This window comes from Zosterops lateralis (genome assembly GCF_965231275.1).
Source record: "Zosterops lateralis genome assembly, chromosome: Z".
NCBI lineage: Eukaryota > Metazoa > Chordata > Aves > Passeriformes > Zosteropidae > Zosterops > Zosterops lateralis.
The window spans coordinates 54,552,004-54,575,926 of record NC_139800.1 but is presented as its reverse complement, the minus strand read 5'-3'; the positions used below and the strand labels follow the sequence as shown (position 1 = coordinate 54,575,926).

General features: G+C 39.6%; 1 protein-coding gene across 1 annotated transcript in view; it reads left to right on the top strand.

The window, feature by feature from the left end:
* PGGT1B (protein geranylgeranyltransferase type I subunit beta) overlaps nt 1-15,666 on the top strand; it is a 37,005-nt gene extending 21,339 nt beyond the window's left edge. The window contains 5 exon segments of the mRNA XM_083884366.1: nt 5,252-5,297; nt 7,010-7,194; nt 7,498-7,606; nt 11,230-11,364; nt 11,367-15,666. Coding sequence (XP_083740492.1) covers nt 5,252-5,297; nt 7,010-7,194; nt 7,498-7,606; nt 11,230-11,364; nt 11,367-11,410 — 519 coding nt within the window. The 3' untranslated portion in view covers nt 11,411-15,666.
* Nucleotides 15,667-23,923: the final 8,257 nt, after the last annotated feature.

Sequence of the window (23,923 nt, the reverse complement as noted above, 5' to 3'; positions counted from 1 at the left end):
GTAACTTGGAAAAAATGCATAAAGCACTTTTGAAAAGTGTATCAATTAAATCCTCACATTTCATTGAGCGGTAGTACTGCTTTTTGAAAACCACATAGATTCAAATAAACTAATTATTGACATCAGTTCATGCTTAAATGTTTCTAGTCGTGCACTTTATAATTTATTTATTAGATACTTGGAATGAAAAAAATATTCATGAGTATGTATACATATTTTTTCTGTGTCTGTGCAAGTTGTCCTCATATTTGATTGGAGTAAAGGAGCTTTCCATTTTTTTTCATGTGGTTTCATTAGTTTGAGTTACATTTTCAAAGATAGAAACACAATTTTTAAGGAAACTGAGTAAGCTTGAAAATTGCAGTTCCCTGAGTGTGAGTAAATACAGATTAAACTCTTGTGAGCCACAAAGAAGACCCAAATTTATGATGACACACAACTTCTGTTGTAAATGAGTATTTTCAGTAGTTGCTGCCAGCAGCAAGATTGTAAAATTTATGTGAGAAACAAGTTTAAAAAAAGACTTCAAAATCTCTTGCTTCAGGCCAAATTGGTTTTTATTTGTTGTTTGTTTTTAAAGGAGGTATTTGGATGTCTTAGTATTTCTTACTGTACACCTCAAGAAGCTTTCTGAAACACTGCCATAGCCCTGGACAGATTGAGATGATCAAGGCCAGGGTTCAGTCATACAAGGATATGGACCTGCAGTCTGTTCACACTCTAGTAGCAGCTTTTATCCCATTTTCCCCGCTGTTTCCCCTTACTTGGTCTTACCCAGTCTGCTTTGATATTTCCATTTCTTACCATTGGCCCTTTCCCTAGCCACCCCATAGTAAGTTATGCTCACCCCTGCATTCCCCAGAAAACAGTTTGTGATAAGAGGGTTTCTGCAGAATCCTGGAATCCTCCTCCCCTGCATCCCATAAGAACCCTTCTCCCATAGCTGGTAGCTCACCTTAGTTAGCTCACCTGAGTTCTCAGCAGGAGAGCATCCCTGCTGAATCCTCCCAATGGGTTTCACCCAAGGACAATGGCTTATCCATTCTCCTTTCACAGTCTGAGGCGAGGAGATTAGGCAGTGCTTTCTCTTACTGATCAGGTTGGGAGCATTCTTCCTCCTCTGATCCTTTCTAGACCTTAATGTTTACTGAAATCAGTCTTTAGTCAAATAGCTTAGCAGAGATACAAGAGAAGAATCAAATGTTACAAAAGAATAGAAAACAAAATCCTCATTGTAGTTCTGTACATTACACTGTCTGTTAGTTAACCTTGTGAACATTTGAGGACAGTTTTAGTCCCAAAGGAAATGGTGGAACTAGAAAGGGGACAAAGAAAGTGAACTATGAAAGGTACAAATCAGCTTGTGTAAAAGGAGTATTTAATATACTAAGAGTCTTTATTCCGGAAGTGAAATTGTTAAGTAGAGCGTGACAGAGATATGTAAAGTAACAGGTAGCACTGTAAAATGGAGTGAGAAGCAACTACTTCTTTCTAAGAAAGAACAGCTAGAGAGCATCAGATAAGGCCATTAATTGAGCAAGCAGGTGGAGATTTTTAAAAGATAAGAGTTTTGAAGTGGTGCTGGAGATTGACTGTGCAATCTTGAACCAAATTTACACTTTGCTTCTAGAGCTTAGCATTAATTGTTGCACCTGGAAATTCCAGTCATTATGTTCCTATTGTAAAAATAGATACCATTAAAAAAAAAAATATTAAATGAAGCCTGAACATCTTGGAAGGCCTCCTACTAATACTTCTTTTCACCAGTAAAGTAGAACTGAACCTTGGTGTGGTAAAATTTCAGAAGATGCTGTGGCCTATCATGAAGATTGTGCCTTTTCCTGGCTAGCTCAGAGAGTAACTTAGAGAGATCCTATAAGCAGTGTTCTATAGGCAGCAGTCATCCTAGCGTGTAGAAACGTGCAGCAAGACATGCTGTATTTTTGTCCAGGTTTATTATGAATTGGTAGGTTAACTATATGCTGTGTTCAGTAGGACTTTTTAAACCACTGTTTAAATCACTCCTGTGAATTCACTGCAGAGTAGGTATGCACATGTATACTAGTTCTCTCAGTTTTTTCTGGGTTTACACTCCTTAGTCCACCAGTATTTCTGTGAATTAACTCAGTTGCAATGTGCGTGGCAATTCTAGGAAAAGATGCAAAACTTTTTCATCCTGCTTGGTCACGTTTAGAGCTGCAGATGTGTCTGAAGAAGTCTCAGACATATAGGGAGTAGCCCATTGTGAAGATAATTTCTCAGCAGTGGTTGTTCCTTCCTTTCATTCATTCATCTCTTTCAAACCACTTTCCTTGAGATGTATTTCATTTCAATTACCTGTCACAGGAGCCAAATATTTTTTAAAATGTATCTCATAAATAAATACAATGACTGAAATGTGGCATCCAAGAATGTTAGCTTGATTTCTCTCATTAAGATTTTGTAGGTGGTGTTAAAACTAACCTATAAAATGGAACAGTTTAAAGTAAATTCTGTTTGACATTATTTCATTTGTTACTTCTTATGTAACTAACTATACAATTAATATAGCTATAGGCTTTATTGTAAATGCTTATTTCTGTTTTGCTGCAATGTCACCTCATTCTGGCACTTTCTTTAATTACAGAACAAAAGAGATTTCACTGCTCAGTACTGAACTGCTTTGACAGAAAGATGTAGTTCTGATTTGGTGTTGTATGTCACTTGTTTGCACCTAGATGAAGCATATGACAGTTAACAGAACTTTTTTTCAGTTTTTCAAATTGGCATACAGGTGAAGTGCAACTTGTGGATTGAGAGTAATATCACTGGTTAGATACAGTACTCTGTACTAAGCTTGTGGATTTTTTTTTTTTTTTTTTTTTTTTTTTTTTTTTTTTTTGTTTATTTGTAATTTGTTGCCTTTAGTGATGCAGTATAAGGATTGTGACAGACAATTCAATACAGCTGCATGAGGGAATGCATTTGTGTAGTTAGGCATGTCAAGAACAGCAGAAGGTTGCAACATAAACAATGTTTAAAATGTTAAAAATAATTGAATCTTCATACAGAATAGATAGCCTTCTTGTTGTCATTCAACTAAAAAAGTGTTTATACAATGCTAATCACAAAAATAATTCTGGGCTGATTTTACTGTCAGTAAAGTAGTCAGATTCCAACACAATTTTGATCAGTGTAGGTTGATTCTTGTCTTTCACATTCAAAACTCAGATATATCACTAATCAAAAGATAGCAGACACTAGGATGCTGGCATTTGAATGACTTCCAGAGACTCAATAACAGTGCTTTTTGCAACAATGTTTGGTTTTATTTAAAGTAGAGATATTGCAAGAAGCTTTAAAAATATCATCTGCTTTTTCTAGTATAGTCTTCTTCAAGTGCAGTTGTATTGGTCTGTTGATATAATTAAGCTGGTTGTAAAACTTGTAGACATTGAAGTGAAGATTTTACCCAACTGGATTTACACGTTTCCTGATGATGGTATTTAATTATGCAGTTGTCATGTTGCAGTAATCAAGAACTCCTTTCACACACAATTTCTTGAGTCTTTTCAAAAGGACAAAGAAATAAAATTATTCCCTAGCTGTTTAGGGCAGGCAAGTCCCCAAAGAGCAGCTGATGCCTGTCTAAATAAATAGGCATCAGTTAGCCAAGGGTCAGCTATTGTCTATTAGAGTTTAAAGCTAATTGTACAACCCAACATACTAGTGTCTGAGATGCACACTTAACAGCTTTACTTTGTCATACATAAAGCAAGTCACCTCCTCTTAAAATTGCTGTTTGTAGAGTTAATTAGCTTTGCCAGCATAGCTTTGCTAATGAACTTGTCTTTTCTTAGCAATTAATGCATTTGTAGAATGTGGTAGCACATTTGTACTGGATTTTCAAAAGGCAGTGAAAAAAAGAAGAGTTCACACTGTGTGCATTAACATTCAGAAGTTCATAGAGATTACTAAAATTTTCTGGTTCAAACTTGAGAAATAAAGCTGCAGCTTGAAATGTATGTATCAGATATTAGTCTTTTTAGTTGCTTCAGCTTGCAGCAACAACTCAAAACCAGGAATACAGTTTTAAGGCAGCTTCTGTGTCTTCTGTTTCCTTTTCCCTTCTCAATGTCAGCTTTAAAAGCAGATGTACAAAATAAGCTTAAGTAATTTTTAAAGATATGATAGTTCTGTAGCCATTCTTTGGTTTAGACTATGGAAGTCATTAATGGTTTATCAAAGTGTCCTATATCTACCAGCCACTGTTTTAGAGACTGTTTCATAGTCAGCATCTGGAGTATGGGGCAAAGGTTTTTGCTGCTTTCTGTCTGATCAGATACTGATCCAATCGTTGATTGAGCCGTTGATGTAGAATATGTAGGACCTATGTAATCTGACTTCAAAATATGCCTCATTGTTCCGACTAAGCAATTTGATATTTGTTCAGAAATAATTCATTCAGTATTCTATAAACTCTGGTAAAATAAACATTTTCCATTTTATGGATTATTTCCTATATGATCCTTTGTTTCTTTTCAAGTAAAATGATTTAATGGATTTTTAGGGAAGAATGATTATTTTTCTTTCATATAGATGTGTTCCTAGATTGCTCATGACAGATGTGAACTATGATATTCTTAGTGCTTTGTCAGTCTCGAATTTCTCCTTTTGTTACACTTAACAGAGTGATTTTTCAGCACTGTAACAGTACTTTTTTGCAGTAATATTTTGTAGGCCAATTTGAGTTTGTTCCAATTTATGTTATAATTTTCTTCTTGCTTGTGGTTCCATTTTAATTTTTTTAAGCCTGATGTACTTGCTTCTTACTAAAATACTGCTTGGATTTGAGTATTCTACACACAATAGTACCTTGCATTTTGCCTCTTTTTTAATGTTAAACTGCTCTTGGATTAAAGACAGGTTATATTACCTATTTAATTTTGTTTTGTTTTGATTACGTATCTATTTTTTTCATTTTATACCTGCATTACAAGCTTTTTTCTTTGTGGCAAGGATATACTTACCCTTTTTCAGGTGTCTTAACATATGTCACAACCAAAATTAATTCCATGAAAAACTGCCTGCTTTGAGACAGGGCTGATTTGTTAACTGTGTTATGCCAAGAACCTTTGCAGGTTTAGATTTTTTTCAGGTCAAATTGTGGCAATGATCTGATGGTAATTTTGCTGATAAACTAAGAAATTGCAATGTCTGTTGAAGTGCTGTGGTTCTAAAGTAACTGCTTTGTGGGATTTTTTTTCTTCAGTCTTATGATAATGGCCTGGCACAGGGAGCTGGACTGGAATCTCATGGTAAGAATGTCAAAGTGTTCTACACCTTTCAGAGTGGTATTGAAAATGCTGTAGGAGGTGCAGGGTATGACATGTCTTTCCTTCTTTTCTGATTTTTAAGAAAGTGGTGCAAGGAGGAGCAAATCCAAAACATGCCTCCAAATATCACTTCTTCTTCCTTTAGATCTAGCTTAATATCTGAACAGATGGGCTCTTAATCACCTCCATCAATCTTACCACATGAGTGTTTTGTTGAAAGGTATTGCTTGTAGTTCTCAGCTGTTGCTGACAGAGCAAACTTTTTCCACATGTTTTTCCACCTTTGCCATTGTTACTCTGAAGATTTTATCTGCAAGAGATTTTGTGCAATATAACTGATCATTTCCAATTTCAACATATTAGGTAAAACCTAGAAACATTTCCTCTGATAGATAAAGCATCTGTTGTGGGTTCAAATCTTGAAGCAACAGTTAATTTTTGTAAAGAGTTGGTAGATCTGAGGGCAAGAATCCCCAGGAGACTGCTATTTTTAAGCAAAATGTTTCTATGCCATGAAGTAGCAGTCTGCTTGTGACAGAGGAGCTTTTGACTTTTAGGTGACTGATACTAAATTTAATGCTGTGGTCTATTTGACAAGGGTGGTAATTGGTCAAAGGTTGGACTCTGTGATCTTGGAGGTCTTTTCCAATCTAAAAAATTCTGTGTTCCTATCAATTGTTTGCTATCTTTATCCTTAGTATTGAGCTTTCATAGGATTTTTGTCTGTTTCCTTCTTGCTGGGTCAATAAAGCTGAAAATTTTAAATTATATCCCTAGGTATTAAAACAGTTGGTTGAGTAACTTTCTGTAGAATGTTAGTGATACAAATAGCAGTACTTCAGCACTGCATTTCAACGTCAGAATGAAAATAATATTACAGCTCCTGGGGTCTTCCAGAACCAGGATATTGTAAGGAATTCTGGGGCTTGAGTCATCTGTCAGCAGCTTGTTAGTATTCTTTACAGGCCTCTGATTTTATCATATCAGTTATTAGACTCAAAATAAACTTTGGTGGGCTTTAAAAAGTGATGGCTAGGCTACACAAAGAACGTCAGTTTATCTTTTTTACTGTGCAGTTTACTGTGCGGCAAAAAATTCCATAGAAGCACAATTTTTATGTATTACAACCATGAGAGTCCAGGAGACTTTTTACTATATTAACTGTGCGCCTTTTTTTTTTTTTTTTTTTTTTTTTTAAATAATTTTAGCTTGAATTTTTTTTTTCTCCTTCTGCTCACCAGACACTTCTCTCTGTTTATATCCTATGGGGGATTGTGTCTGAGGCTGGCCTTGGCATCTCTGCTTCACTCTGATTGCTGGCGTTCCAATAGCTTTCTTTTTTAAGTTACAAATGAAGAAATATTTCTGTTGCAATGCCATTTACTTATTTCTGGACTGCTGTGTAATGTAAATTGAGCAGCACTGAGAGAAGAAACAGCTTTAAGAAAAACTTTAAGAAAATGAAAGTTTGTTTCTGCAAGAGCTGGGGAGGAGTTTCTTTCCCCCCCTTTGACATACCTGTTGAATTAGAGTGTTCTTTTTTTATTTATTTTAAACTTAAAATTAACTTTTTCATACTTTTAAAAGTCCGTTGATTTAATTGCTAATAACTTAGTTAAAATTCTGACTGAGATCATACAGGCTTCAGAATATCTGTGTATCAAAGCATTGCAAACCCTGATCTCTCTTCACAGGTGGCTCTACATTTTGTGGTATTGCATCACTGTGTTTGATGGGCAAACTGGAGGAAGTTTTTTCAGAAAAAGAACTGAACAGAATAAGAAGGTGGTGTATAATGAGGCAACAGAATGGCTACCATGGACGACCCAACAAACCTGTAGACACTTGCTATTCCTTTTGGGTGGGAGCAACATTGAAGGTAGTGTACAGAACAGCCATAGGGATCATTATTGACTTGTTTTGATTTCTTTCAGCATTATTTCCTTTGCTTGAAAGAATTAGGTATTTGACACAGGTGCACCAATATGCACCAATTGATTATAAATGTGTCTCATCTTGCAAAAAATGCAGGAAATGGAGGTTTACCAGATTAGTGCTATCTGTGCTGTCACTGCTTATCTCAAAAATAGGCACTAAGTTCTAGTGTTAAAAATATACTAAGATTTAGTTAAAGACTTAGTACTGAAACTTATATTACTGATACAATCTAATTCCTTTTCAGCTCTTGAACATATTCCAATATACAAATTTTGAGAAAAATCGAAATTACATCCTGTCAACTCAAGATCGCCTTGTTGGTGGATTCGCCAAGTGGCCAGACAGCCATCCAGGTAAAATAATTTCTCAAAATTGCAATGAGTGTGTTCTAAGTAAGAAATACATTCCAGCAGTCAGACATCTGGGAGATGTAAGGGAAACCATATCTTTCAATTAAAGAAGAACAAAACACAAACCAAAAGCCAAACAAAAAAACCAAAACCAAGCCTCAAAATATAATAAGGATTTCATTCTTGAAGTGGAAAGAGGGAGATGAAGTTTTTCCTTGTTCAGTCACAGAGAAAGTGAGCTGTTGTTTGAATTACTGTAACAGAGTATCACTGTTTATTTAGTATGTGTTTGACTGTTCTGCATAAAGGGAATATTTTGTTGTAGGTAACTCTGTAAATTGAGTTTAATATATCAAAACATTTGTTTCTTTAGTAAATTAATCATTTAAGCTTATTCAGAAGTCATTGATATATGTAAAAACAGTCAAAGTTTACACAGTCGTGTACTACGATTTACAGATTGTGGTTATATGAGTATCTCTGAAAGGTAGTTATTATGCTTTCAGAAATGGATAATTTCTGTAGAATTTGAAGTAGTGAAAAAAATCAAAAGGATACCAAAGTCTTTTAATTTTAAAAGTTGTTAGAATACAGTTAAGGTATTTCAAACTTGTGAAAATAAAGCTTGTGCCCATGGCATTTTGTACAGGGAAGATGAACAGTCTTTAAACTGACCAAGTAAGATAAAAATTTTCTCATAATAAAGGAATAGTCTGTTTAGAATCCATGCCCTGATATTTAATCCTTTCATAATTTCATTTTGAACAACAGTTCAGAATTTTTCAAGGTGAGCCTACACTGAAAATACAGTGCTTGTGATGGATTTGCATCTGCCTCTTCCTGAAAACCAGTTCAGGATTTCTGAGGAATTTAGATGTGTTTGCTCCTCATCAAATAGATTAAACAGTATCATTTGGACGGAGTATTTTGGTTTATCTTGATGAAGCATACACCTATATAACATGTACTATAAAATCTGTTTCAAATACCCGTCATGTGTGAAGTGCCTTAACCTGTCTTAAACATAATTTCCTTTTATGACAAGGTTGCCCCCCTAATTGACCAAGGGAAGCCAGTTGATGTAATCTAAAGCTTTCTATACTGTCACTTCCAGGATCCTTCTGGACAACCTGTCTAGTGCATGGCTGGGTAGACACATCATGGGATGGGTGAGCAACTGGTTCACACATTGGGCAAAAATTATAGTGCATGGAGTAACATCAGACTGGTGACCTGGCACTAGAGGGGATACACAGGAATCCTTCCTTGGCCCTGTGCTCTTCTACATCTTCATTTATTACTGGAAGGAGTACTAAGTAAATTCACAAACACTAAATTGAGAGTAGATGTTGACTCCCTTGAGGGCAGAGAAGTCTTGCAGAGAGACCTGGATGAATTAGAGAGATGTATGAAGTTTAACAAGGGCAAGTCCTGGATGTATGGATAGACTGGGAAACAAGAGGCTAGAGAGCACTGCTGCAGAAAGGGCCCTGAGAGTCTTGGTCAGTGGCAAGTTGAATATAAGCCAGCAGTGCCCTGCAGCAAGGGTGGCCATCAGTGTCCTGGGGGGCATCACTCACAGCATCACAGCCAGGCAAGGGAGGGGATTGTCCTGTTCTGTTTTGCTCTGAGGTGGCCTCACCTCCAGTGCCACAATACAAGAAAGACATTGAGCTGTTAGAGAGGGTCCAACGGAGGGCCATAAGGGTGGTGAACGGCCTTGAGGAGAAGCTGTGTGAGGAGTGGCTGAGGTCACTTGGTCTGTTCAGCCTGGAGGACACTGAGGGGAGACCTAAGGGGCAGAGGAGGTGCAGGCACTGATCTCTTTCTATGGTGACCAGTGACAGGACTTGAGGGAGTGGCCTGAAGTTGTATCAGGGGAGGTTTAGGTTGGATATTAGGAAAAAGTTCTTCACCCAGAGGGTGGCTGGGCCCTGGAACAGGCTCCGCAGGAAAGTGGTCATAGCACCAGCCTGAAAGAGTTAAAGAAGTTTTCAAACAATGCTTTCGGGCACATTGTGTAACTCTTGAGATATCCTATGCAGAGCCAGGAGTCAAATTTTGATGGCCTTTGTGGGGTCCTTCAAACTCAGGGTATTTTATGATTTTATGATTCTGTCTTTTAGCGTAGTTGTGACTGTTTGAGATAAGTTTTAAGAAAGGGAAGACAAATAATAATTGTTTTTTCTTTGTTGTGTATTTGCATGTTTGTGTATTTTCCGGGCTTACTGTAGCATTTTTTCCTCAGGCAGATGGTGACATAAGTCTGTGGTGATGCTTTGAAAAAAAAATAAAAAATTAGTGCAGTTCTGTTATGAAGTAAGACTATAAATGCAACATTGCAAAGATTGCTTCTGAGGACTTGTGTTTTCATTGTCATAGATATGCAGCTGAGCTTAATCAGAATTAGATTTTAACTTTTGTGTATCCTACTTTATAAAAGCTCTGTTTAAATTTGGGGACTCAAGCTGTCTTTGCTGTGCAATAATGTTTTTAGGAAAAAGAGTAGAAGAAATTCCAGAAGACAGTCAACTGCTTATGATAATCTATGTGTTATGTGGACTTGCAATGCTAAAAAGTAGCTCTTTCCAGCTGATTTTTAAGGGAAATACTATTTTGTACACTTGCTGTGTTCTCATGTTAGCACACATCCAAACATGTTGTGGAGGCCACTAGCATTATTTAACACAGAACTGATAGGAGAGGAAGAAAAAGCCTCAGGTTACCCCAGAGGAAGTGTAGACTGGACAGCAGGAAAAATTTCTTCACCAGAAGAGTTATAAAACATTGGAACAGATTACTCGAGGCAACCTTTGCGTCACCATCCCTGAAATATGATACAAATTGAACCAGGAGCATGATTCAGTGCTGGTCTTGGCAATGTTAGGTTGAGGATTGGACTCTGATCTTAGAGGTCTTTTCCAGCCTAAATGATTCTGGGATCATTTTAGTGAGATACAAAGTTATTCACACCTCCACATAGTGCTACCTGTTGAGATTTTGAGAGGGGCACATGAAATTCCCATCATCTTTCGATCTTTTTGCCTGTGATTTCATGGGCAGATAATCCAATCTGACAGCTTGCTGCTACCCAGAAGGGGCAGACTCAGCGAGTTGTAACCCTGGGGTGAGGTGGACATCAGCAGCAGCATGGAGCAGGAGAGTGAGAGTATCCCATTTTGGTGACAGGCATCTCTTGATCGAGCTGCATGAATTCCTGTCCTTAGGGTAATCTCTCAGGAAAAAAGTCTTGCTGTTGGCAGCACTGATTTTGCTGTTTCAGTAGTTAGCTGCTCATAAAGTTACCAGCCAAAAAATGCTTGCAAGAAAAAATATTTGCTTTCTGGACTGTTTATTTTTAGATACTTAAGTCCTTTTGCTTTTTGGCTGTAGCACTCAGAAAAAATGAAGTAGTGCACAATTTGCTATAAAAGATATCTGGACTTTAGTTGATGCTGGTAGCTTTGGGCAGAAATGTTTTCCTTCCATCAAAACCTAAGCTGAAAATACAGCACCTGATTATTTGTTTTCCTTGGCTGTAATTACTTGGAGGTGTCTGAATATGGGAACACTTGGCTGTTATAGCCTGAAATAATTTTATTTTTCCTTTTCTATCCTTCTTTCAGATGCTTTACATGCCTACTTTGGGATCTGTGGTTTGTCATTAATTGGGGAATCTGGTATTTGCAAAGTTCATCCCGCCCTGAATGTAAGCACAAGAGCATCAGAGCGTCTTCACCACCTTCATCAGATCTGGAAAACACGGACTTTAAACTGCATTCAGATGACACACACTTCTCTACATGACTGATTTAGACTTGAATTTAGTTCTGGTAGCATAATTGTAGCCCAGGGTTAAAAGCCATGTATAACCAATGTGCTCTTTTAAGTGCTGGAGTCATACAATCAGATCTGTTTTGCTGGCATCACTTGGATAGGGAGTTGCCTTCTGCAGATTATTCTGTGTTGTGAAAAGGGGAATATTTTGATTATATAGAAGTTTGTCACCGCAGACTGTAAATGGCTTTTCAGATGGCTTTACTTCTAAGAAATCCCTTGAGGCATTTAAACTTCATTTTAATTTTATTTTTTTAAACTTGTGCATACTGTGTCAAAATATATAATGGGGAAGTATTTTCAAAATTGTTTACATATCATACAGTATAGCACAGAACGTTGAAGTTCTTTATAATCTTAATGTTTGACATATTTTTGGGTAGAGAATCTCTCATATTAAGTCTCAGTTAAAAGTTACCTATTATCATCAACTTTCAGATTCCATACACTTTGTTTTTCACAAACAAATTAATTAAATACAAATAAAATTATTTTATTCAGTATACTGGACTTATAAAGTTGTGTGGCCTTGCTAAATGGATTTCATAATTATTCTGAGTAAGTTTTACACAGATGTAGTGGATTGTCAGACAGAAAAAGAGTTTTCATCTGAAATAGTTTCTTCATGTGAAATTCACCAAGAGTGTGGTGTTTTGATGTGTGTCAATAAGAGATATTCAACCTAGTCTTTTGGAAGCATACCTGTATGCAAGAGTAGCATTAGAACCTGCTTCCAAAGACAAACCTTTGCAATACATTGAAGTTGTTCAAATTAGAGTAATGAACATTCTCAGCTTCTTTAGTGCTTTACTAGTGCCTTACTTTGTATGCTTGAAGTGCTGTTCAGAGTTGAAGCAAGTAACTTTGCAGCTGATGTGTTTGTGGCAGGTCAGTTTGTGCATTCAGTAGACACCACAATGTCTTTCTACTTGCCAGTCATTAACAGCACTTTTTTTTTCCTAAAGGTTCCAAAGACAACTGAAGACTTCTTAAAACAGATTATGTGCACCATTTGCCACTGCTGAGACAGGATGTAAACCACTTTGGCCAGCACAAAGAGCTTTGGGGATAAACATGATTCCTGTTTTGCAATGCAGGGCAAGTGAAAAGGGTACCATAGCTGTACCCCTAGCACGCGTGTCAGAGAGGTCCAATAGATATCTTTAGGCTACCAGAACAATCCCGTTGTCCAAACCTGTAGCAGCCTTCCTACCTAAATAAATAGGTTTTATTTCTATAGCAGATTAATTTACTTGGCAGCATTGGGAGCATAACTAGTGATAGTGATCTGCTTGGAAAAGGAGAGGAGGAGCAGGGTATGGTGTGTGGTCTAGACATATCCCAGTAGACACTTTACTTGAAGGAGGAGGGACTCAATAGTCGGAAAAACTAGGAAGTTCAGAAGGATTGGAACCAAGAGAACTGTGAGGCTAGTACTGGAGAGGGGGGAATGGGGTGTTTGAGTAGGACTCTTGCAGAGTAAGAGAAGTGAAAACTGGGAGATACTGAGGCTGGAGGCAAGAGCAAAGAATGTGGAGTAATAATGGAACCAAACTGGTGGAAAGTGTTTGAGCTGCTTAGGGTAAGATTAGGGAGCAAAAGAAAGGTACTGACTCAAGGAACAGGAAGGAGTTAAGGGGGGAGGACAGAGCTTGGGAATTGGTTTTATTGCCCACATACTGAGAGGATCAGAAATCCAGCCACAAGTAAAAAGAACTAGCAAGGTTCCTAAAAGAGAGGATGTCCCAGGTAAGGCGCTCACTGCAGCAGTTTCTGTGAGAATCCTATTTTCCTGAATAGCCTTAATGGGATATTGGTGGGCAAAGGCTGAAGTAGCTTCCCTGAGCAGAAGTCTCTTAGGTCATGGAGGTCTACCTAGATGAAAAAACCATTTAGAACCAAACAACAAAAATCTTGAAGTAAAATTGATCAAAAAGCACAGTATTTTCTTGTCTTTACATCAGATGGTGACCACAAGTTGACTTCATGTAGGGTAGGATAGATTTCTGGAACATGGTGTAGTCACAATGAAGATGAGATGTAATTGTAGCTACCTATCCCCACCACTGCTTCTCTGCCTTGCTGGTGAATGGTCTTTGAGTTTTTTAGCATTTACTGCATACCCTGGTAGAGGGATTAGCTTTGAATTTCAGAAGAGTTAAGTAAGGTGTTCTTAGTCCCTGCTGGGAAACAGCCTAAATATTCATTCTTACTTAGGTTTGTGAGAAATGTTGTTTTTGATTATTGTGAGGCAAATCCATACTTGCAAAATCCTAAACTATGATTCCTGAGTTGTTCTACATGTGACCAGATTCTCATCTGTGAGGGACATCAGGGTCCTTCAGCAGAAAATATGGGGGTAACAGTGAAAAATCATATTACGCGGACAAAAAAAATTCTCATGGCAAGTAATTTAACAGTTGTCTGCCTCAAAAAGCAGGTGACATTTCTTGCTATGTTTTTTGTATTTGTAAGCTACCCTTGGTTCTTTATATGGATTTTACATTTCTTATCTCCTTGGCCCCCAGTTATTCTACATCTTTTCAGGCTCCATGTTGACAGCAGAGCTAGCCTTTCCTAAAAGTTGCACGAGGTGTACTTGTTTCTCATTAACTCCCAAAGTTTGATGAAGGCAGCAAAATATCTATGTGTCCACCTCACAATGAATATCTAATTACTTTAATTCTTTTGAAATCTTTAATCTTTTTAACAAAAATCTGTACTAATAACCAACTCTGCATTCATGATTTGCCATTCTAAATGTCCCAATTGACGTCAGGCAAACAAATGATGAATGTTGAATGTTCCTGTGTAGCAGACATCTGGATTCTGACTGTATTGAATTGCCTCTCTGATTTTTATGGTTTATTGTGTCTTCTGACTAGAAAAATGTTAAATGAGAAATCAGTGGACAGTAGTTTCACAGAAGTCCATAACCTAAAATCACTTTTAAAGGGGATACATCAAAATAGAGCTAAAACTTAAATGTGAATTGTGAAGTTTAAATGTAGCTAAAAAAAGAGCAAACAATGTGATTATTACCTACCTCTAATAATTTTGTGTTAACCACAGCTTTACATTGCTGAGACTGAACCTACATAAGAAATTAGTGCAGTAAATGGCTTTACCATGTGCTTGAGGATGTAAAACCTCTTGGCTATCAGTCTGACAAATGTGAGTGCCTCTATCCTATGTGAAATGCTCCCAAACTCTCTGTGTGGCCCAGGTTTTTCTTGCAGAAAAACAGCTTTAAAATGGTATGTTGAACAAAGGGAGTGAAATGTATCTTTTCCATAGGATCTGAGGACTGGGGATTTAAACATTGTCATATTAGGGCTTTCAGGCCCATTTGATTTGTACATAGCTGCTGGTGGATATGGTAACACCATTTTGGAAGGCTGCTTCCAAGCATGTTTGTATTTATGGATTTTCATATTGAGAATGTTTTTTCTAAATGGAACAATCATCATCACTGAAAAAACCTAGCAAGTAAATTGAGTATTGCAGAAATATCTGAACTATGTATGCTGAAGCACATATTAATAGTACCTTGCTCTATGCTCTATTGCTCAAAGTAAAAGACAACCTGAGTGGAGCTGAAGCAGCTGCATCAAATGAGCTTTCTCCATGGATGCCAGTATAAAAATTAAATACTCTGTAGAAACTGTTATGTTCCATAAAAAATACATTTTGACTTTTTGCTGAGTGAACCATTCAGTATGGGGTTGCCTAATACAGAAGGGAAGAAACAGTGATCTCTGAAGTCAAATCCTTTTATGGACAGCCCATCTCCTGGCATTTTGGAGAAACCTTGCTATCAGTGACCCTGTGGAGGTCAAAGAGATGTCAGGACATGTGTGAGAAGCAGAGAGACCTTAGGTGAGAAGATGCTCTTGCTGCAATGAAATATGAGATATCTCCAAAATTCATCAGTTGAATCAGATTACTGGTCTGTTTACATTGATGTTAAATACTGTGGTGGTTCTGAAAAGTCCTTTTTTTGCTGTTGCAAGAAAAGACCACTTTACAAGTTTTCCTTGCTTCAGATGACAACAGGTGGAAAAGAAGATAGTGTCAACATCTTTATACTAAATGGTTATTAAATTACTCCACTGAGTGGTTACAATATGTTCTGGATTTACACTTTCCATTCACATTTTTTAAGCTTTTGTGTTCCTGGTCTCCATTTGCCTGATTAGTTTCTGAGTTTAATAAAAATCAATGAACTGTTGGGAAACTGAGGGAAAACTCTGTAATTTTTTTTGAACTGTAGCACTTGTCATGTCTTTCTTTCCAAGTTACATGTTCTGGGTGAGGACCTCTCTTCCCAAGGGCACAGAGAATGACAGCCTCCAAAGGTTTTCAAGCTGAACGCACCAAAGGAAACAAACCCTGACACTACTGCTTTATTTTTGAGGCACTGGAAAAGTGCCTTGTTTGGTAACTACATTGTGAGAACATAGAATCATAGAATAGTTTAGGTTGGAAGGGACTTTAAAAATCATCTGTTCCAACCCCCCTACCATGGGCAGGGAGACCTCCCGCCAGATCAGGTTGCTCAAAGTCCAATCCAACCTGAGTTTGAACACTTCCAGGGATGGGGCATCCACAGCTTCTCTGGGTAAACCTTTTCCCAGTGCCTCACCACCGTCACTGTGAAAATTTTTTTCCTAGTATCTACTCTCCTGGTTTTAATCCATTCCCCCTTGTCCTGTCACTCACTACATAACCCTGTAAAAAGTCCCTCTCCAACTTTTTTGTAGGGTCTCTCCAGGTACTGGAATATGTTATAGGTCTTCCTGGAGCCTTCTTCCCAGGTCAAACACCCCCTCTCAGCCTGTCTTCATAGGAGGGATGTTCTAGCCCTCTGATCATCTTCATGGCCTCCTCTGGATGCATTCCACAAGGTCCATGTCTTTATATTGAGGATCCTAGAGATGGATGCAGCACTCTGAACGGGATCTCATCAGAGCAGAGGGGCAGAATCCCCTCCCTCCCCTGCTGCCCATGCTGCTTTGGATGCACCCTAGGACATGCTTGGCTTTCTGGGCTGTGAGTGTTCATGGCTGGGTGATGTCCAGCCTCTCACTCACTAGCACCCCCCAGTTCTCAAAACAGCTGCTCTCAATCTATTTGTTACCCAGCCTGTACTGTCTGCAGGACTTTGCTGTACTAAACGCCATGAGGTTTGCACAAACCCCCTTCTCATGCCTCAGGTCCCTCTGGATGTCATCCCTTCCTTCTAGTGTGTGTACAGCACCAAAGCAGCTCAGAGTCATTGGCACACTTGCTGAGGGTGCACTCAGTCTCACTGTCCTTGCTGCCTGCCCATAGGGGTGTGGAACAGTGCCAGTCCTAATACCAGCCCCTGCACAAGGCTTCTTATCACTGGTCTCTACTTGAACATTTAGTGTTGACCACAGTTCTTCTGAGTGAGACCATACAGACCCATTCCTTATCCATTGAGTGCTCTACCCTCTCCAGTTTAGGATGTCCAGCAAGGATGTCATATGGGACAGTGTTGAAGGCTTTACTCAAGTCCACATATATGATGTCAGTTGCCCTTTCCACATCCATCAGTGTATGCCCATCTTAGAGGGCCACCCAAATTGTCAGGCACTATTTGCCCTTAGTGAAGCCATGCTGGCTGTCACAAATCACCTACTTATTTTCCACATGCCTAAGCATAATTTCTAGTAGGATTTGCTCCATGATCTTGCCTTCCACCAAGGTGAGACTGGCATCCTTTAAAATGTTTATGTGCAGGTGTGGGCTTGGGAATGGGACTGAACAGCTGCTATCACTGGAGGATGAGTAGGATTCTGAGAAAGAGTATGGTCCTGACTTGCAGTAAAAAGAGAAAGTTCATTGAGGAAGAGAAAATCTGTGTGATAGCAATCTGCACGCTCTCACTTCGAGAATTAAAAATGTTCAGAAAAGAGCTTTCAATTTGCCACATACTTTGTTTATATTAAATTCACAAATTCAAGGAGGGAGAGATGGATGTAGCAGCTGTGTTTTGACAATTTTAACCTGCTTGTGAAAGTGGCTTCCATGTTAACTCCTAAGAGTGATGAAAACTAAGCCCTAGTAGGAGGACCAAGAGCTACTCTGTTGTGTTGAGTCTGGCTGAGTTCATTTTCCCTTAGCAGCCTTCACAGTGCTGTGCTTTGCACTGGTAGCTGGAAAGGTGCTGATAACACAGTGGTGCTTTGGTGGCTACTGGGCAGTGCTGGCACAGCATCAGCACTGTGTCCCCAGCATTCTTGCCTGCCCCATCACTGGGCTGGGGCTGGGCAAGTTTCTGGGGGGAGATACAACCAGGCCAGCTGCCCCAAACCAACCCAATTCTTCACATATAACATCAGCTCAGATATAAAAGCTGAAAAAAGGAAGAGGACAGGGGGCATTTTTTATTTACAATGTTTGCCTTCTGGAGCAACCACTCCAGGTGCTGAAGCCTTGTTCCCAGGAAGTGGCTGAACATTGCTCACCAATGGGAAGTAGAGAATAAGCCTATTTTTTCTCTTTGCTTGTGTATGTGCAAATGTCTGCTTTAGTAAACTGCCTTATCTGAACCTCTGAGTCCTTTTCAATCTTATTTTCTCTCTCCTGTCCAGCTGGGAAGGAGGGTGATAGAGTGGTTTGGTAGGCGTCTGGTGCCCAACCCAGGTCTACCCACCACATTTGTGCACCAATGAAGCAACGCTTTGGATGCTCAGTCTGGGAGAGCACGGAGGCTTTCATGGGGCTATTTCTGCAATATCCAGCCTGGGCTTCCATCCAGAACTCTCCCTGTGTTCCCTTTGCTCCAGACATGACACAAAGGCTCTGCCTCACACTGAGAGGAAGGATCTCCCCTTATCCTTTTATGTGAAATCTGCAAAAGAAAAAATTGAACAAAAAATAACACGAGTCAAGGCAAGTTTTTTTGTGTTTATCTCCCTTCATGACTGCTTGTGGGACAGGTTCTTATGCTGCCTAGAAAGTTAAATATGCAGGACTGCTGTTGAAATTGCATACTGCCTTTGTTTAATTTAAAAGTTTCCCTAAGCACAGAGCTGTATTTATTTGCTGTTTTGCTGTCCAGAAGTCTTTGTTTAACATCCTTCTTTAATTACAGCCAAGCCTTACTAAATAAATAAGCTCACTTGACCAAATTGCATTTTCATCTTTGTCCCAACATCCATTCTGCTCATTTTATCATCAAAACCTCCTTTGAATTCAGACCCTATCATGAGGAAAGGTATCACCTGTGTAAACCTGTTGTCCAGGGAGCATTTGTCAGGGATGCTCTTTCACAGCAGGTTAGACTTAGAACTGTTGGGCATGATGTAGGGACAGTTTATCCTGTCTTGGGGCACTTTGGGGGAGTTATTTCTTACATTTCTTTAGATTCCACTTCACTTTTTTTCTTTTTTTTTTTTTCTTTTTTTTTTTTTTTTTTTTTTTTTTTAACCACTCCCACTTCCCCTGAACCCTCAACCTGTGAATTCTTAAACTCTTAAAAGAAGAGTTTTGCTCTGATGGGACAGTTTATTGTAGAGCCAATCTGTGAGATACATAAATAGGAAGGCAGGTGGGGAGAAGGTTTTTATAAATAGCACAAAAATACTTCAGAGGAAATCAGAAATCTTAGCTAGATTGGGCATACATGCATTCTGGTCTATAAGCCAGTACTTTACAGATCAGCTGTCCTCAGAAGATACTCACTTTCCAGCATCCTTCCAAAATATCCTCTGAAATATGCAGTTCCCTGGTGAGGCCAAGGACAGCAGTCTGCTCAAGAGAAGCCCCGATGAGGCTTTCCAGCACAGGGCCCTTCTGTATTTTTGTATACAGCTCTATATATAACTCTCTGTATGTGGCCTGAGTGAGTCCTGCAGGGCGGTGATAACATGCCCTCTGTGACTTCCCAGCTGCTATAGATAGCTTCCTGTACACACCATGCAAACTGCTACTACCACAATTTTTTTTCTGATGGCTCCATGCCTTGACATCTGTTTTTAGTGTGAAAAACCTGCAGCCTCAAACAACTTCATTCTACAGAATTAGGAGCTGCTGGTACTAATGAGGACTGTGATGGTGGGCATGTAAAGACAAGCTGTTAACTGCATTAACAAGGTGAGCTTCCCTGGCCGTAAGACAAGTCCTGTCTCCTTCCCTTCTGCTAGCCCTCGTTTATTCTAGTTTTTATTACACATAGGAACAAGTGAACAGCAGAGGCACAAGTTTCCTCTGCCCAGGACACGCACTCCTCCCTGCTGAGGGGCGTTGGCAGCTCTGAGCACGAGTTGGGAGCAGCAGCTATTGGTGTGAAAGCTGTTCCCCAGCCCCGTGATGGTTCCTGAGCTTCGTGGCCACCAGCACAGGACCGGGCCGGGCGTCCGAGGCTGCTCTCTGCCTCCGGAGCCCCGTGCACAGCTGCAGATGTGCTCCCGGCACATTCCTCCTCCTGCCCCTGGATGGGCCGAACACTACACTGCCCTTACCCTCTGCCAGGAGCCTCTCGGGACTGCTGGAGGCTTCCTCATCTCCTGTGACTCCCAAGTCATGGTTCAGAAGCCACGGAAAAGGCAGGCTTCACAGGCAGGTCCCTGGATAAAGCAAACACAAGTGCGCTGTTTCTGGCTGCGGCAGAAACCTGAGCAAACACGCAGGCATTTGAGATGTTATGTAGCGTCTGTTCCCCAGGGAGGGCAGTTTTTTAAGCCAAAGGCTCCACTGACTGTGGAGAGCAACAGTTCCCACAGTTTCCCTTCTATAAAAGGAAATTAAATTCTGCAGCAGCTGTTGATATAATAGCCAGTCCGGACTGGACCCTCTTCCCATCCCCTTACTGACTGCCCAGCCTCCTCTAGCTACCCACAGGCCACTTCTCCTGTCAGAACAAACTGAGCTTTCTGGTGCTTTTTGATACTAGCTGGATTTGTAGTCAACAGGGATATAAAGAAAGACTTTTTTTTTTTTTTTAATAGGTAAGTGCCCTGATCTCAGTTACTTCAGTGAAGTTCTGTGCTCTGGAAACACTGGCAAATGAAGATTCAAATGTGCCTATTATGGATTCAGACAGCTCTAGCCTAAACACTACTGCTCATCTACTGCTGTCAGTCAGGAACAGATTATTCTCATTTGCTTTAAAAAATGGTAAAAAAAATTAAACCAGGCTAAAATGTCCATTTTGCCAACATTTTACACACCTCAGTTCAACATAAATACAGTAAAAATGTAATAAATACTTCAATATTCCAAACTAGTAAAAGCTTGTCTATCTTTAACCTCTTTGAAATCCTTGCCTGAGAAGTTATTTGGGGAGAGCACTGAGAGGAGTCACCCTTGGCACACTAACATGCATTTGACTTTCCTGTCCACAGCAGGGCAAAGTGAGTGTGCCTCTGTGGATTTAGTGTGTTGTAACTGAATGGGAGGGAAGTCTGTTCCGCTCAGTTAGGCTGCTGCATCAGGGAGACCTTTTCTAGTATGCTGATGAGAACTGCTGTAGTTGTCAAGCGGTCTGTAGAAGTCAAAGGAATGAAAAGAAATTTGCATGGTAATCCAGAGAGATTTCACTTTCTAGAAACTCCAGAATAGCGTGTAAGTACTTGTGGGCCCATGGCAGGGACTCACATTGTAAGGACTGTGCTTCTGCCCATGACCCATGTGATGAAGGTGATCAGGGTCACACAACAAGGTTGGCAACAGCTCACTTTGCTCAGTGGTATCTGTGGGACAAGCACCTGGAGCCACGGCTCTCTGCTTCTGCACCCATATGCCTGGCTCTGCACCTCCTGGTGCATTGTTTGCCCTCCACAGCAGCACACACAGGGAACCAGGCAGAGCCATGATTTGAGGATTTGGACCCCAAATGCTACTGGCCAGCCTTAGCACCAGTTTTAGATCCAGGACAGATTTATGCCCTACATCGTCTTTACACTCCATACAACAGGACCAGGGAGGAGGAGTATCACTTGTACTCCACCCCTGGCTTTTTATTAACACTAGAAAGATCAACTTTCTTTGCAGTGATTTCAGACAAACTCCCCCAAGTGACATTTCTGACCTTTTGCTCTGTGATGCACATCCTTTTATATACATAAACCAACTTTGTTGGAGCCACTTGTTCTTTGACAGGTCACCAGTGCCTTTGTCAGCCTTCAGAGGAGGAAGGAGGCACAGGAACCCTCAGCAGTGCAGTGCTTCTGCAGGCAGGTACTCCAGCAGCATGACAGATGCCTAAATGCTGATCCCAGTTGGATACTGGTGTTAAATGGAGTTATTGGTGTGGGGTTCTGGAGAGCCTCAGATGCCTGGCAGGCACACAGGTAAAGGGGCAGGATTGTTCTGGTGCTATGTGACACTGGGAGGGTCAGCCCTTGGGCACAGCAGGGTCTGCATCCCCCTTGCTCTCTGCAGAGTCAATCTCCAGGGAGCTTGATCCACCTTTAGAGGGGATTAAAGACTTTATTAACCCATGGGTAAATGCAGGGAATGAATTTCATTGTAGGAGTACAGCATGCCATTTTGGTAAAGGAAAGTTAACTCAGACCAATCCTGGTATAGTTAAGCTGAAAGAAAAGTGCAGGAGCCTAACTCACACACTTAAGCCTTGAAGGCATGAACTGGACAGGCTTTGTAGAAGGGTGTAATAGTCTCTGAAGGCCAGCTGAGCCTAAAAAGCTTTCATGTCTACACTTCATTCTTCAGAGCCTTCACAGTTGCAGACCTGCCCCTTTTGCAAAACACACAAAATTACTAAAACATACATGACAACATTTGCATGGAGATCTCAGCAGTGCTCATCTTTCCCTTATCTTTCTCTGATTTGCATGTCTCTGATTTCTTCATTAGACACATTGTTTTAAGTAACTGAATAGAATCAGTAAATTAATAGACTCAAGGTTGGTCTGTTTTGCTCAATTAATATTTGTTAAAACTCTAGATACCCCAAATTCTCCTTGTATTGTCAAACTTGATTAACTGTAGTTGCAACAAAAAATGGCAATTACATGATATATTCATGGTATGCATAATTATGTACTTTAGCTTATTCCTCATAAATATCTAATAATATACTCAATACATTAAATATTAATAATGGCCTACATACTTAACCCATATTTTTTAAATGAGCTTCTTCCCAGGGGCATGTGATACTCAGCTAGTGTCACATGGGACAGGTTAGGAGGAAATTATACATAAAGATAATTTTTCAAACAGTGCAGATTCAGTTTTCTCTCTGTACTTTATTTTGTGTGCTTGTGTATCAAAAATACTGAATGAATATATTAATGGAACTTGAACAAATGTCTTTAAAGGGAGCAAGACAAAAGCCTAGAGATAGGTATCTCCAGTGTCAAAGAGGTCTGAGCACAGCAGAACAAAATATCTGCCTCCAATGTATTGTGGATTTGGAATTCACTTTTTTTGTTTTATTACATTTGCCTGTGCCCAAGGACTTACAGCCCGAAGTAAGGGAAATGAGGAGTACAAGCAAAGAGCGAGAATCTTTCTTCTGGACATTGGCAACCAAGTATGTTGTGTTAGCCACAGAGCAGCAGCAGAACTGCTTCAGTATCTCCTGTTGTTTATTGGCCATATTAAGCCCTACGTGTTTAGTGACCTTCATGTTTTTTGCTATTTTCTATTAGACTAAAGTATATAAAAATAAATAAAATCCTGTTTCAGTCTCTGGTGATGGGGGTTAAGAATTAGATCACTAAGGAAGTTTAGAGACATTCAAATGGTAAAAATCCAACTCTCCAGCAGAAAGATGTGATTTGGCAGCTGCATCATGTGAGAGATCTGGGGATCCCAGGCTAAATCTGAATCCTGAGTGGAGTTTATTAAGATGGTTGTCAGTGAAGGTGCAGGAGTTAGCCATTTTTAAAAGGTCTTCAGTTAAAATGAGGAAGAGATGCAGAAGCAGACAGTATTCTGACTAATTGTCAAGAGACTTCAGAAACTTTTGCTCCTCTGTTTACTCCAGAGCAGCAAAAGTGGGGGAAAAAATGGGGGCAAAATAATGCCCTTGTGGTACCTAGAAAACTATAGTGATGGGGTTTATTGCAGGGAGAGGTATAGGTCTGCGTGCAAATACTGTGCTCTTTGAAATAATTTGGTCTCATTTGTCCTGCTTGCAATGCCTTTCCAGCCATCAGAAGGTCTCATCTGTTTCATGGCAATTTTTTTTCTGCCAGTGACAGTTCACATCTACATCACTGCCCACAGAAGGAAGGAGTTTATACAAAATTCATAAACCATCCACATGGGTTTTCTTTCATATTACTCATGCTGGATGCCAGCCTCTGAAGGCTGTTCCAAGAATGAAAGCAGGTCACAGTGTTTAGCACAGCTGTGCACACTTGCATTTTCAGAGGTACTTTTTCCAAGATTTCAAATGTTTGCTCACATGTACAATTGAACGGTGAAGCATTTCATGCTGAATACTAGCACAGTTTTCTACTATCTTTAACATCACCTTTC